This window comes from Columba livia, chromosome 3 (genome assembly GCF_036013475.1).
Source record: "Columba livia isolate bColLiv1 breed racing homer chromosome 3, bColLiv1.pat.W.v2, whole genome shotgun sequence".
Classification (NCBI taxonomy): Eukaryota; Metazoa; Chordata; class Aves; order Columbiformes; family Columbidae; genus Columba; species Columba livia.
The window spans coordinates 20,566,109-20,579,602 of record NC_088604.1 but is presented as its reverse complement, the minus strand read 5'-3'; the positions used below and the strand labels follow the sequence as shown (position 1 = coordinate 20,579,602).

General features: G+C 36.3%; 1 protein-coding gene across 3 annotated transcripts in view; it reads left to right on the top strand.

Moving 5' to 3' along the window:
- SNTG2 (syntrophin gamma 2) overlaps positions 1 to 13,494 on the top strand; it is a 269,806-nt gene that overhangs the window by 240,887 nt on the left and 15,425 nt on the right. For 2 of the 3 annotated variants that reach the window (XM_065056002.1, XM_065056000.1), the window contains exon 16: positions 2,083 to 13,485. In XM_065056002.1, the coding sequence (XP_064912074.1) occupies positions 2,083 to 2,424 (342 nt within the window). In that variant the 3' untranslated portion in view covers positions 2,425 to 13,485. Of the gene's footprint in view, positions 1 to 2,082; positions 13,486 to 13,494 lie in introns of those variants that run through there. The other variant, XM_065056001.1, reaches the window with a different exon arrangement.

Genomic DNA, 13,494 nt, shown 5'->3' with positions numbered 1-13,494 from the left:
CCCAACACTGATAGATTTTTCAAAACCTTTCCTACCAACACTGAATAGATTGTTGAAGTGGTCAAAGCAATTAACAGTTCACTAGGGATGCAGCAATTTTTTCCTGAAGATAGTGAATTTCAAATTAAAGTCACCTACTCATGCAAAGAATAGCCTTACACCACAACAGGTGCTCATACAGGCTTTTTGAAGTGAAGGCCAGTCTCCCCTCTGTCCTTGGACTCTAAGCCAGTACCTCAAATTTTTGTTCAACCAGCTCGTGTAGTCATTAAAAAACGTTCTTCATTACAGTCTGTAAAAAAAATATAAAAAGGGCCTTTCTTTTACAAATGACAAAATAAAAAGGGCAAGAACTTTTGCTTAGGATTTTAAATGTATTTAAGGAAGCTCTCCTAGAACTATTTTGGGGGAATTTTTAAACTTATTTGAAAGAATTACTTCATTTCATACATGTTCTGTTCCAGTGTCATCATGGGCTTAACTCATGCAGCGTTTACTATTTTGGGCCCATTACAGATGAATTCTTGTGGCCTGCAGTTGCTTTCTATCCTATCATAGAGATTTTTTTTTAACTTGTTGGCTTGATTGGTTCATCTTCTGTATCTTGTGTCTCCAGTCACTCATCCAAGATAAAGGGATCCCAAAGAGTGCATTTTCTTCCACCTTCCAGAGCCATCTACTTCTTTTCCACTCAGTGTCAACTGTTGAGAATGATTATGACTCCAGCAATGCCTATTATTGCTAAATTGTTCCTAAGTTCTTGTTTCATCTTCACCCTAGGAGTTACGTTATGTAGTGAACATTCATCTATCCTATTTAGATCCAAGGTCATTTAATACTTTTCAGGTGGTTTAATTAGGCCCTCTGGACCCAGTTAAAATCTCTTCATGAATTTGAAGTTTAAGCACCATCACAATGCTATAGCGTAGTTGGGTTTTTCTTCATCTGTTGTATTTATCTAAGTCAATGATATTTATGTCTGCAGGGAACCAGGAGATGGAATCAGGATTTTTGTGCCTTCTATAAACACTTTTTTATTTATACGACTTTCCCTTTCAAACGATGAGTAGGGTTCTGAAGACTAGTAGCCCTGGGTCTACATGAAGAAGCTATTTTGCAATGAGGCATATTGGAAAATGGAACATAGGAAACTTTTTTCTGTGTGTGCTTATGAAATAGCCATAAAATTATTCACTTTGTGTTTCCTCAGCAGTGTCCAGGGACACATTTCAACATGTGCACAGAATTTTCGTTAAGGATATAGGGATTAAGGAAACAGAAGTAGGAAGTCTGGATGCAGGTTGTTACTTTGTGGGTTTTTATTTTGTGTATATTTATTTATTTCATATACATTTTCAGGCCATTAATAGAATACATTCAAATAAATACAGAAAAATAATTTCCCAATATTTGTTTTTAAAAAGTATCTCCATAAATACTAAAACATACCTGTCAATCTAGGATTTGCTGACAGTCATAAAATGCTATGCATAAACCTGTAGGACACCAAGAAGCCTAGAACTGTCTAATGTGGGGATTATTTTTTGTGGTTTGTGAGACTATGTTCAATAATACGTTTTTGCGTTTCTGTATCTTATTTTCTCTGAGGATTTCTAACCACGTTACACACATCAGTAAATTTAACTTTGCAACATCTGTGTAAGACATTATTATCTACATTATGCAAATGAGCCAGCTGAAATATGAATGATCAGAATAGGTTATAGAATTGTGTTCATAGTGAAACCGATACAAACATCCTCATGGATCTTTCTAGAATTAAACTTTTATCCTGGATTTTAGTATTTCCTACTCAACTGAAACATTTACCATTCAGATAATTTCTAGATGATTGTTTAATCAGTGAACATAATATTGTATCTTTTGCTTTGATACAGAGCTGCTGATTGTATTTGTTCTGCAACCAGCCTGCTATCATGCACTATGTTTACTGCCCTAATGCTTTATCTTAATACATAAAAATCGATCATAGAATCATTTTGGTTGGAAAGGACCTTTAAGATCATCAACCTGTCATTCTAGGTAAGAGTGTGTAACAGAGTCCTTAATCTTTGCCTTTAGAATGTTCTGTGGAGGTTTAAATTCTCTCAGCTCAAAGGCTCTTCAGATGATGGGAAAACAAGAGTAAAGCTGCTTTTTCAAAATCTGGACACCAAACAAATTGAGACAAAGGTAAGAAACATCCTCTTTCTCAGTTTAGTAAAAATAGGAATGGGATTGCTATCAAAGCATCAAAAAATTATTACTGCACATGCATATGGTGAACTCCACATTGCAGTTTTTCTTTTTTTCCTCTTCTGTGGAAATTCCACAATAAATGGAAGTGATGTAGTATCTATAGAGTTATTACACTATTTGGACAAGCCTGTTACTGAGTTGTATTATGATGGTATTTTACTGTAAAGTTGTTTAGTCAACCTATAATAGATATAATATCTAATAATATCTAATATCTTAAAATTATGTAACATTTATTATATTAAAAAGGCAATATTCTTGCAAGAGGCCAAGCATTTCCTGAAACCTATTGGTTCTACCATGAATTAAGAGCACTCAGTGCTTTGCAGGATCTGGAATTAAGCTGTTGAGGCATCCAGCCACTGCTAGAGATATTCTGTGTGTCTCTTTTTTTCCCCTCTAGCAATCATCAGATAAAATTGTGAAACTTAGAATTCAAATTCCCAACTGAACTTCAGCAGGTTCTAATTCAGGATTGTAGTTTTAATCATCATCTAGAGGTTTGGCTGTAATCCCTTAGTCTGGGTTCAGATTCTGCCCTGTGATCCCAAGCTTGATGCTGGAAAAAAAAAAAAAAAAAAAAAAAAAGATAACTTTTCAATCATGCAGTTTAAAAAGAATGAGGTGAGGAGAACTTTGATGTGATATGACAAAGATGAAGAGTGGGGCTCAGCTGGGTTTTGATGGACAAAACCTAAGGAAAACAGCGGAAGAGTATCTGATAATCAAATACTCTTACCTGAGATTATACAGGTTAAAGTCACTTACTGAGTGATACTTTTCTATCGTGACCATACACAAACATTATTAACTTTTTCAAAAAGTTGTAAGAAGAACTCTAACGTTCCTTGTTTATCATAAAGTTATAACAAATGCAGTATGTCTTTCTGTGTACATCTGTATTAGTAAATTATTCAGTATTTCATTAGTAAACTTAACCTGAGTTGTCTGTTGGCTTTACTGTGAAAGATATTTTAACGTCTATTACAAAAGGTCCAATGCTGCATTACCTTGACTGTATTCTCCTTGGAGAGAGAAAATGACTACTATCGTCATTTTATAAATGTTCATCAATTGCACAGTTCACATAACTTGTTCTAGGTCAGACAGGAAGATTGTTCTGGTGCAAAAACCATAATCTGAATCTCTGAATCTGTGTATTAAATCGTTAGATAATCCATGTATGTGATTGGCCAAGGGCCCCCATTCCATTGCTTGCAATGGAATTCCATTGCTTTAATACTGGATCATTCCTTTTTCTCTTGTGGTAAACAACTAGATTGAAAAAAAAAAAAATAATTATTTCTATTTCAGTGCTCACTTCAATTGTTTTTAATTGGTTTTACCTTTATTTGACTCTTTAGACAGAAAAATTGTAATTTTTAGCATTTTTAATGAAAATTTGTCTGAAAAATAAGTATAAAAGTGAGTCCTAATGATACTTTTACAGCAAATTTTGTCCAGGAGACTGATTTGTTAAAACATTAAAAATTATTCTTTTGTGTAGCTATAATGAAAACTCACTGTAATTGGCAAAGTCTTCGTGAATATTTGTGAGGTACCTTGAAATTATAATTTGGAAGATGATACGTGATCAGTTCACACAGAATTATAAGTATGCATGTACCTAAATGTGCACGTGTGTTGTAGATGTTGCAAGAGCCCAGGAAAAACTCATTCAAAGTCAGAGGAGAAAGGCTGATAGTAAGCAATTGCAGATTTATCAAGATTTCAGTGACTATACCTTTTACCACTGCCTTTGCACAGTGCAGTTTACCCACTGGGATTTCACATTAAATGAGACCAGGATACAGCTGTTCAGCATCTCCACTTCAGATAAGTGGTATATATATTCAGGTATATGCCCAGCACCTAAACGATATAATTTCTTAAATTTCATAATTACAGACTATTCAGGAACTAGTCAACACTAATACTCAGAGTATAGTACAGTATCTGCCTCAGCTTATTGTACTGGAAGAGATTCCATAGAGCCAGATGGTGCTGTACGGTGAAAAGCCGCCAATAATGAGAAACAGAAAATGTCATCAAATAATAGAAGTTTCATTTTTCCTGAGTAAATGAACCAGTACATGTGAAATAAGGCTTGATACAGATGACTTATGTTCACTTGGCAGTAAACAGTAGAGTTAAGGTTGCAAAATAATTTTCTGGATTATGTCTAATTTTATATGCTTATAAATTCTTGGGCAAAAAAAATCACATTTGGGAATTCTATTTTTGCATCTTGGTTACTAGCTAGAGATGATGTTTTTCTCCTCCTATAAATTTTAAGCCAAATGCTTCTTCCTGTGCATTTCAGTTTTAGGCGAAGAACAATACATTTTCCTATTTTAAAAGTTTTCTGTTCTAAGGAGTTTATAAGCCCTAGATTCCTGTCAGTTGTTTCTCCATCAGGTCCTTCGTATTCCCTACAGCAATATTGCTTATAGTTTCCCATTCTCTGGCTTTAATACTTCAAGCAATAACACCTCTTTTTCTCCTTGAAATCCCCCAAAAGTCATTACAATGAATTCATATTACTGCCAAGTCCCAGCATATTTTTACCCAGCCTGACAATAGGGAACAAATTGTTGCAGCCGGTTTGTAGGGGTGTGTGTGCACTACCTGGTCAGATAACCCACGTATAATGGGTGGCCAAGGGACCCCTGCTCCAGCTGCTGGTCCAAGGAGGAAAGTACGATGCTCTTCCTGCTCTCCCAGTCCCTGCCAACAACTCATGCCACACTTATAGATTCATCTCCTTTGAGGTGTCCACCTCTTCAACAAATAGGGCAAAAATTGCACACATGCACATGGATGTGATTTCATCACTTCATTTCTGTAGGAAATCAGACATTTTTTTTAGAGGAAATACTTAAAAATTGTGAAATTGCAACACAGAATGTAAATGGATCTGTATGAAGGAGTAGCTCTGCAACTGTTTTGAAAGAGGGAGGAGAGTGGTTGATTATGAAGCATTCCTGTGGCGTTAATGTGGAGTTTCTGTGGGCTGTGGTCAGCTCTTCATTGGATCAGCAGGATGAAATTCTTTGAGCCGGAGATGCCTTTTCATGTCCCTTTGGTGAAGGGGTCTTAAACCTGTGTGCTCATCAGCCAGATGGACCATGTTGACTACACGTGCACCTCTTACATATAAGAAGTTCATATGCAAAAAAAAGAAAAAATTGCTTTTGTCTTTTCTTAAGTTACAAAATTAGAAAAAGACGTGAAAACAAGGAGAAAAAAAATTCTAAATACTTTAGCAGTAGGAAAGAGCTGAAGGCATGAAAGCAAGTAATAAATCATAGATTACTGTGGAAGCTGAGGAGATAGTGAATGAGGAGCATATGTTATTAGTCCATGCTTTTTTCCTTGGCTCCAGTTATCAAAAAAAAAAAAAAAAAAGAAAATACATCCCGCATTACAAATCAGATCAAGGGGTTATAAACACAAACCAGAATATGGAAGGAAGGTATTTGAAATATTTTAAAATGTTAGTTTATACAGTATTTGGGAGTTAGTGGAAGTTATGTTTCAGAAGTCCAGGTGACTGAGTAGGATTACAGATAGAGAAAACATAGCTTTTTTTGGTTTTTTGTTGTTTTTTTTTAAACAAGAGGGATCAAGGGGAGACTTACAAACTAGTCAGCCTAATTTTGATAGTAGAAAAATAGCAAGAGTATTAAATAAATAGTTTGTAATTATAGAGAGAATAATAAAGTGACAGGAAACTACCAAGGTGGATTTTTGAGAAAAGCGTATAGCAAAATTGCCTCATTTCCATTTTAAGACAGGCTAACTAGTCTGGAGAGAAACAGTACTTGTGATTTATCTTGACATTATTAAAGCTTAAGCATACTCCCACTTGATGTTCTTATAAATATTTTTGGTAAATAGTACCTGGTTTAAGTTACCGTAAAAAAAGTTGAGAATGATTGAAAAAGTAATTCTAAAAGTGGATTCCAGTATTTGCTTGAAAACTGGAAGAGTATAACATACACAAATTTGCCTGATCCAGATTCACATCTTGTTAGTTTTCTATCTGGTGGAAATCTGGAGCTTGAGCAATCTCAGTGAAAATTATATCTTTACATATTATACTTTTTCCAAGTAAATTTTATAATGAACAAATGTGAGTAGATCTCACAGGAATAGTAAAAAGCAACCCCCTGATACATAAGTCATCCTCCTGACAAATTTCAGAGTCTCAGCAATCTGTAAACCATTTTGGCTAAAATTTTCTCTTGAAAAGTAATCTGTTCTGGAAAACTGGTATGGTAAATATCAGCCAAAACATTTTATATTTGGCAAAGCTGTATAGCATTTATGTACCTGAACAAAGAAGTCAGTACCGAGAAATTACAAGTAATCTTAGTAATAGGATATATTTTTAATCTACATGACATCCACACTGAAAGTTCAAGATTGCTTTAAAAAAAAAAATGATTAATACTTCCAGGATCATATTGATGATTCATCTCCCATAGCAAAACTGTACCTGGAAAATAAAACTTTTTTCCAAGTATATTTTAATTGAGCATTTCCCTTTTCTTCTATCTTGTTGTTGTTCCTTTTATAGTCTGTGGAAAAGATGGAATTATATTTCAACAATTTATTCACCCTAAGAACGGAAAGAGAGTTTATTTATCTTTCTTCACTGCATTTGCTCTTCTACTAACTTGGCCTCAAATATTTCATTAAAGAAAGAAAGAGATCATAGTGTCGCTAGACAATTTTGAGCCATATTGAAGCTTCAGCTACATGATGCTGGTTTCCTACACTTCTTGTCTGTCACACATATAACTTAGGAGCCCTGCACATTTATCTGAGTGCTTATAGTATTCTTTCTTCACTGACTTGAAGCCTCAGCTCTTCTGTAATTTCACAGTGCTACGGTGGTATAACATGATCTGATTTTGCAGTTAGACTCTGCAGCAGTTTTGCAGCAAATCCTGTTCTTTTTAGAACAGGAGAACTTAAGGAAAGTGATCAAGGACAGGTCAGTAACCATATTTACTATATTCACCTGAGAGGATGTTTATTCCATGTAAGTACTGTCAAGAGATATGACAAATTAAGGAGAGCACAAGCAAAGCTCTCTCTTTACAGCAGAAATAATCCCTAGCATCAGTAAACCATAATCTAGCACTCAAGCCCTTCTGCATTTTTACTAACATGGGTCTTCTGTTGCTGAAGTCTGGAAGTTTACTAATGAACATCTTGTAGCGATTGATCATTTGCAAGATAATGGTAGATAAGAGTTAAGACTTTGCCTGTGTGACAGTATTGGACAGTCTGATTGCTGTTGGAAATTTATTTTAATCTTTGCCAGAATAGGTGAATTTATTTGGCTGCGCCTAGAAAAACTTTTTTCAAATGGGTTTCTTGTGCATTAGCAAATTTTGCATGTGCCAAGGCAACATTTAAAAGTGTTCCTGATTTAGCAGTAGACAATGGCATTTGGAATCACCAAGCTGAAAGTGAAAAGCCACCTGAATCTTCCAGATCCCTGTACAACACTGTTAACAGACTTAAGTAAACCGATAAAGTGGCAATTCATCTGGGACTGCATGTTGGCATCATGGACCTGGTTCTTATGTCTGCAGAGTAAGAGCAAAATTTAACTTGTCCTTCTTTCTTTGTGCAAATGACAGTCACAAAGAGGAGGGCAGATAAAAGTTTATAGCTGAAGAAGCTTTCATACCCTAGCTGATGATTTATCTTTGTGTGTTTATAACAGTCTTAACAAGCTGTATAATGCTGATACATTTGTTCTTTTCAACCATGATATGGCAACCAAGCCCTGGTATACTTGCTGAGATACAAAGCTGAATTTTAATTTCCTTTCCCTTTTTGACCTCCATGGGGATTGGAGCTAACACCTAGATATCTTTATCTGTTCTTTTTTTACAAAAGATATGGTTATTATTTCAAACTGATTGAAATAATATGCTGAAGAAGATTGTAGTAATAGTTGTGCTCTTGTCAACAACTAATAAACAGTATCTGTCAGTGTCTCCATTATCTGCCTTTTATGTGAAACAGGCTCATGTCTTGTTCAAACAGTGATTCAACAGCTCTCAGAAGTAATCAATAAAATTAAGTGTGTGTGTGGTAATGATGCAACAGGCCTGTCAAGCTCTTTATGATATGTAATAAATCCAGCTCTCATAGGTGGTGGACAAAACAAGAACATAGATTTTTCTTACTTGGCTGTGCACATATAGTGATCGAGGTCAGTGCAGTGTACACATTTTTTATATTCTCAGGACCAGCTGGCAGTTTCAGTCTTGTTCTCCCACTGCTTTAATTCAATCTTTTAATCTCTTGCTGTCTTCCTTCTAGTGCCTTTGTTGTACTTCATTCACTTACTAGGATACATATAGTAAACTGAAATAGCTTTGTTTATTGAAATATTAGACATGCACAGATTATTTTAATTACACAAAAAATAAACTGACAATCTTAACTAAAGAAAAAAGCAGCAATCGCAGATAAGGTAAGCAGAAGGGTGGTGTTAGATGATATAGAGCAAATAAAATGATCAGTTACTCAGTCATCTGCCGGGCTGGGCATGTAATGGAAATAAATGTTTCTTTAAAAATCTAAAAAAAAAATCATAAGAACAATCCATCTGTTTGAAAGAAGCGTCACTGATGTTATTTTCTAGGAAAAAAAAAAATCACATTGCATTCTAAACTTGAAGAGACCAACTTTCCACCATTAAAACCATATTCAAGATAGTCTCCTGCTAAGAGACACATTGCATCTGTGCATTTCCCCAATCTCGAAGGCCACCCCTATCTTTTACCCAATCCATATTTCCAAAGTAACCCCCAGTCCTCTTCCCCTTTCCTTGTTGTAATCTGCGTGCAAGCTAAATCCACCACTGGGACACCAGTTCTCTGAGCACCGTCTACCCTGAGCCTGCATAAATCTGAACTCCAACTTCTGCTTTGCATCTGTGTCTGACCAGTCAGCTTCAGGATTGTGAAGGTAGCATCAAGATCAGACATCCTGAGCACCACAGCCTCACCCCCATTTGAGGTGTCCTGTGTCAAATGCTACTGTGATCAGCTGCATTTCTGGGAGCTTCTGGGGCATGAGGCCTCAGGTGAAGCCCATCTCTCTGATACCACCATAGCTGACCAAATCTAACCGAGCCCTGCAGGAGGACACCTCCAGATTTATGATTTTTATCTTTTATGATTCCAGATGATCACTCGCTTCCACAGATAACTTGACATAAAATAGTGAAGACATGACAGAGCATGAGGGAAGGAAACCAACTGGTAAACTGCATGGGGAGTGCTTGCATGCCTCCTATTTGGCTACCCAGCTCTATAACAACTTGAAAAACTACCACCACTCTTGAAAATAATCTTCTGATTGAGGGACATGCAGTATTAACTGGAGAAAACGAAGTGTTGTTTGCACATAAAATGTAGGTTTAGCAATACTGCCCTCTTTCAACAACTACTGTTAGCATTCAAAAGATCAATCACAACAGATGAGACATCTTCTCTCAGATACGCAAGAGAGTCTATTGCAGTTTGATCATTCACTGAACTCTGATAGAAACAGAGAGTGCTGCAGTAGGGACATGGGGAAGGACTGACTCTCCGTGACGAGACATTCCTGTCTTTTTTCTTATCCCCAAACTCTTCATGTAACATTGTTAGAGCAGTCTGAAATCCTGCCTACAATCTATGTTAGGTTACCTTTGATTGCTTATCTTGATAAACATGTATAGATTAATCAGACTAGAGAAATGAAAAGCTCTTTTCTCTCAACTGGTTTGGCTGCATTCAGTGAGTGTATTCAGTGTCAGAATAGCCAGAAACTAAAGGGAAATTGTTGGATTATTGCAGTTGATTTTGGAGCAAATCCAAGATTAATGGAGTGGGTTTATATTTTAGAATGTATTGTTTTTAAAGACAGTGATTCAGGAGATGTAGGCTTTTGACTTGAGCCAAGAATTTATACAGAATCATATACTGAGGCCTATAATCTTTCAGTAATAATCATGAGTGTGTATTTAATTTTAGTTTTACAAAAATTAGACAATGAGAGTTAAACAATGGCACTATTTTTTTTGAAAGTATTTATATTAATTTTATATTAATTTTACAGTAGACATCTACTGTCATTAAAATATATTTTAAGAAACTTATCTCCATACTTGCTTCATAACTTTCAATCCAAATAGAAAAAGTAAATTTTTTTTATGCATCAAAAAATCAGAATAGAGATAACATGGTCTTAAATTTGTCGAAGGATTTTAACCACATTCATACTTCATTTTTCTTTCACTACAAGATCTAATTTTGAGTGTGAGGCCCAAATGATAACTTCAGCAACCAAATGCCATTTATTGCCAATTACCTAGGTGCTTAGTTTGATACAAGTTCTCAAGAGATTTTCCTTCTTTTAGGATAACGATTTCTTAATTTGTTGACTAACAAGTATGCAAAAGCAGAAGTATGGGAGCATTTTTCCTCTTCCCTCAATTTCACCTTATTTCTCCTTATTTAACCAGGTATGAATGATAAGCAATAGTACATTCTGCTTATCAGCTATATAGGCTTATGCTCCTATTTTTTTAATTAGGAGTGTTTTGTGTATGCTGTCCTTTTTTAATTTTGCAAGTGTCAGTTTGTAATTTCCATTAGATATTGAATTATAATAATTAAAGTGCTTATTACTTCAACTGTTGGAATGAAAAATGGCTATGCATTGTTTTTTTAATTCATCTATTTTTTTATTGGAAAGTTGTCAGAAAACCAGTGAGTAATTTCAGAGGATAATTTTTGAACTAATTTCATTTATGTTAACACATTCTCAAAGCTATTTGAGAAATTCTTGTGTTTCCAGGTTCTGGAAGGAGTTTAACTTTGCTTGTGTGACAATGACCCACTCAAGACAGATTGTTACACACATCTAAAAACTTGTGATAAACATATTCTTTGCTGGATCAAGGGGCTGAAAGCATTGTTCTCTTAGGCTTCGGTGTGCACTGAGCAAGCACTGTAAGGAGGACAGCTTATTGCCAAAACTTTCTCTGTTCTAAGACTACCATGTGTGGCAGGTCTTTCCCTGTAGTTTTTGTGGATGTTTCATAGAAGATAAAGCCATTTGTAAGGCCTGTTAAACCATGTGAAGAGTGTATCTTGGGAACTTGTTGAATATCATTCTGTTACTCTTACTGTACAGTAATGCTGCTTATTGTCACTCTCTGCTGAAGAGAGTAGATGGTAACAGAAAATTACATTTGTCTGGGAATAATAAATTTGCTTAGTGGGAAATAAAATCCCTGAGACAATAAAATATATATCTGCCTAAGGATGTAAAGAAATTGTGCACAATTTTTTAAAAAAAATCAGTAGAATTTCATCGTCATGAAGTAGAACCCTCAGATATTGTCAGCATGTAATGGTTTCTTTCTGTCATTTTGTTTCTCTTTTCTGCTCCTTGCTTCTTACTGACTTTCTCTACTCCAGCATGGCTTCTCCACAGCTTGTGGTCCCTTTGGGGGTGTTACCTGTTCTGCCATGGAGCATCTCCTATTGCTGTGGCCTTGTTGCCTTTTTTGGGCATTTACTGCCCTTTCTTAAACACATTTTCCCCAAGGCCCCACCACCTCGGCTTGGGGGCTCAGCCGTGCCCTGCGATGGGTGGGTGGTTGGAGCTGCTGTGTCCAACACGGGACAGCTCCAACCTTTCCTCACAGAGACTGCCTGCAACCCTCCCCCCATTGTCCAACATTTCCCACTTATGCCCAATAAAGGGTCACAAAGTAATGCCCCGCAAATACTAGCAAACAATTTAAGACATTCTTTAGTAGTAAAAACCACTCCTGCCTAGTAAATGCATGACCTTTGACAGCAAACGGGTGTGATGGTGAGCTTTTCCTGAACAGTAACCTTGAATTCCAGGTATTCTGTTTGAGGCAATTTTCTCGAGAAGATACCATAAAATACTGTGATAGGAAAAACAGAAGTCCAGTGCCTTGCTTTTTGTTTAAAGGCAAGCATATGCAGTGTGCCTCGATAACCTACTATCTAGCCAACACGTTGCTGAAAACAATATTCTTCCCAAAACAATAAGTTTCCCACATGTTCCCACAATATATTTACAAGCTGCAGACTTCACAAATAGTAGTATAATGTAAATTGAACAAGTCCGTTATATTATATTTGTTGTAATTGTGGCAGAATATCACTCCTTTTCCGTCTGGGGAGATTAGGAAAAAGAGTCATAGAATCGTAGAATTGTTCAGGTTGGAAAAGACCTCTAAGAGCATCAAGTCCAACTGTTAACCTAACACTGCCAAACCCACCGCTAATACACATCCCTAAGAACCTCATTTTCGCATCTTTTAAACACCTCCAGGGATGGTGACTCCACCACTTCCCTGGACAGCCTGTTCCAATACCCTTTCCGTGAAGAAGTTTTTCCTAATATCCAATCTAAACCTCCTCTGCTGCAACTTGAGGCCATTTCCTCTCATTCTATCGCTTGTTACTTGGAATAAGAGACCAACACCCTCTGTGCTACAACCTCCTTTCAGGTAGTTGTAGACAGTGATCAGGTCTCCCCTCAGCCTCCTTTTCTCCAGGCTAAACAGCCCCAGCTCCCTCAGCTGCCCTCTCATAAGACTTGTTCTCTAGACTCTAATTTAACTGGTACACAGAAGATGAAATGTGTTACAAAAAGTCAAGGGAATCTGAGAACTGGTTAGGAGGAACTCTGCCTTTCTTTGTGAATTAGGACATATGAATTTCATACCCAACCATATTTCTCTGTGCAGGCTGTGGTGTGACTTTACCTGCCTTTGGCCTCCCATCTTGCTTATCTGACTCTACTTCAAAGGCTGCCAATGAATGAGTCCTCCTCACCCTCCTTGGCTGTGACTTGACACCGCATCATCCCCAAACATCCTCAACTTATCAAATATTTTAAAATATGTTGTGATACCTGAATGTTCTTGCAAGTTGAATGTTTTCATTGACCAAGCTGAGTTAAATGTAAACAATAAAATAGCACAGGATGAAAACTAAATTGGCATGCAGCACTGCCAGTGAACGAGTTGTGGATCTACATCTTTTATTCCAAAAACTTATAACTTTATAGCTCCCTATAAAGATACAAATTTTTATTTAAAGTCCATTGTTGTTTGCTGACTAGTCTGTTCTGTACTTATGTAAAATGTTTATAAACCTGAATATAAAT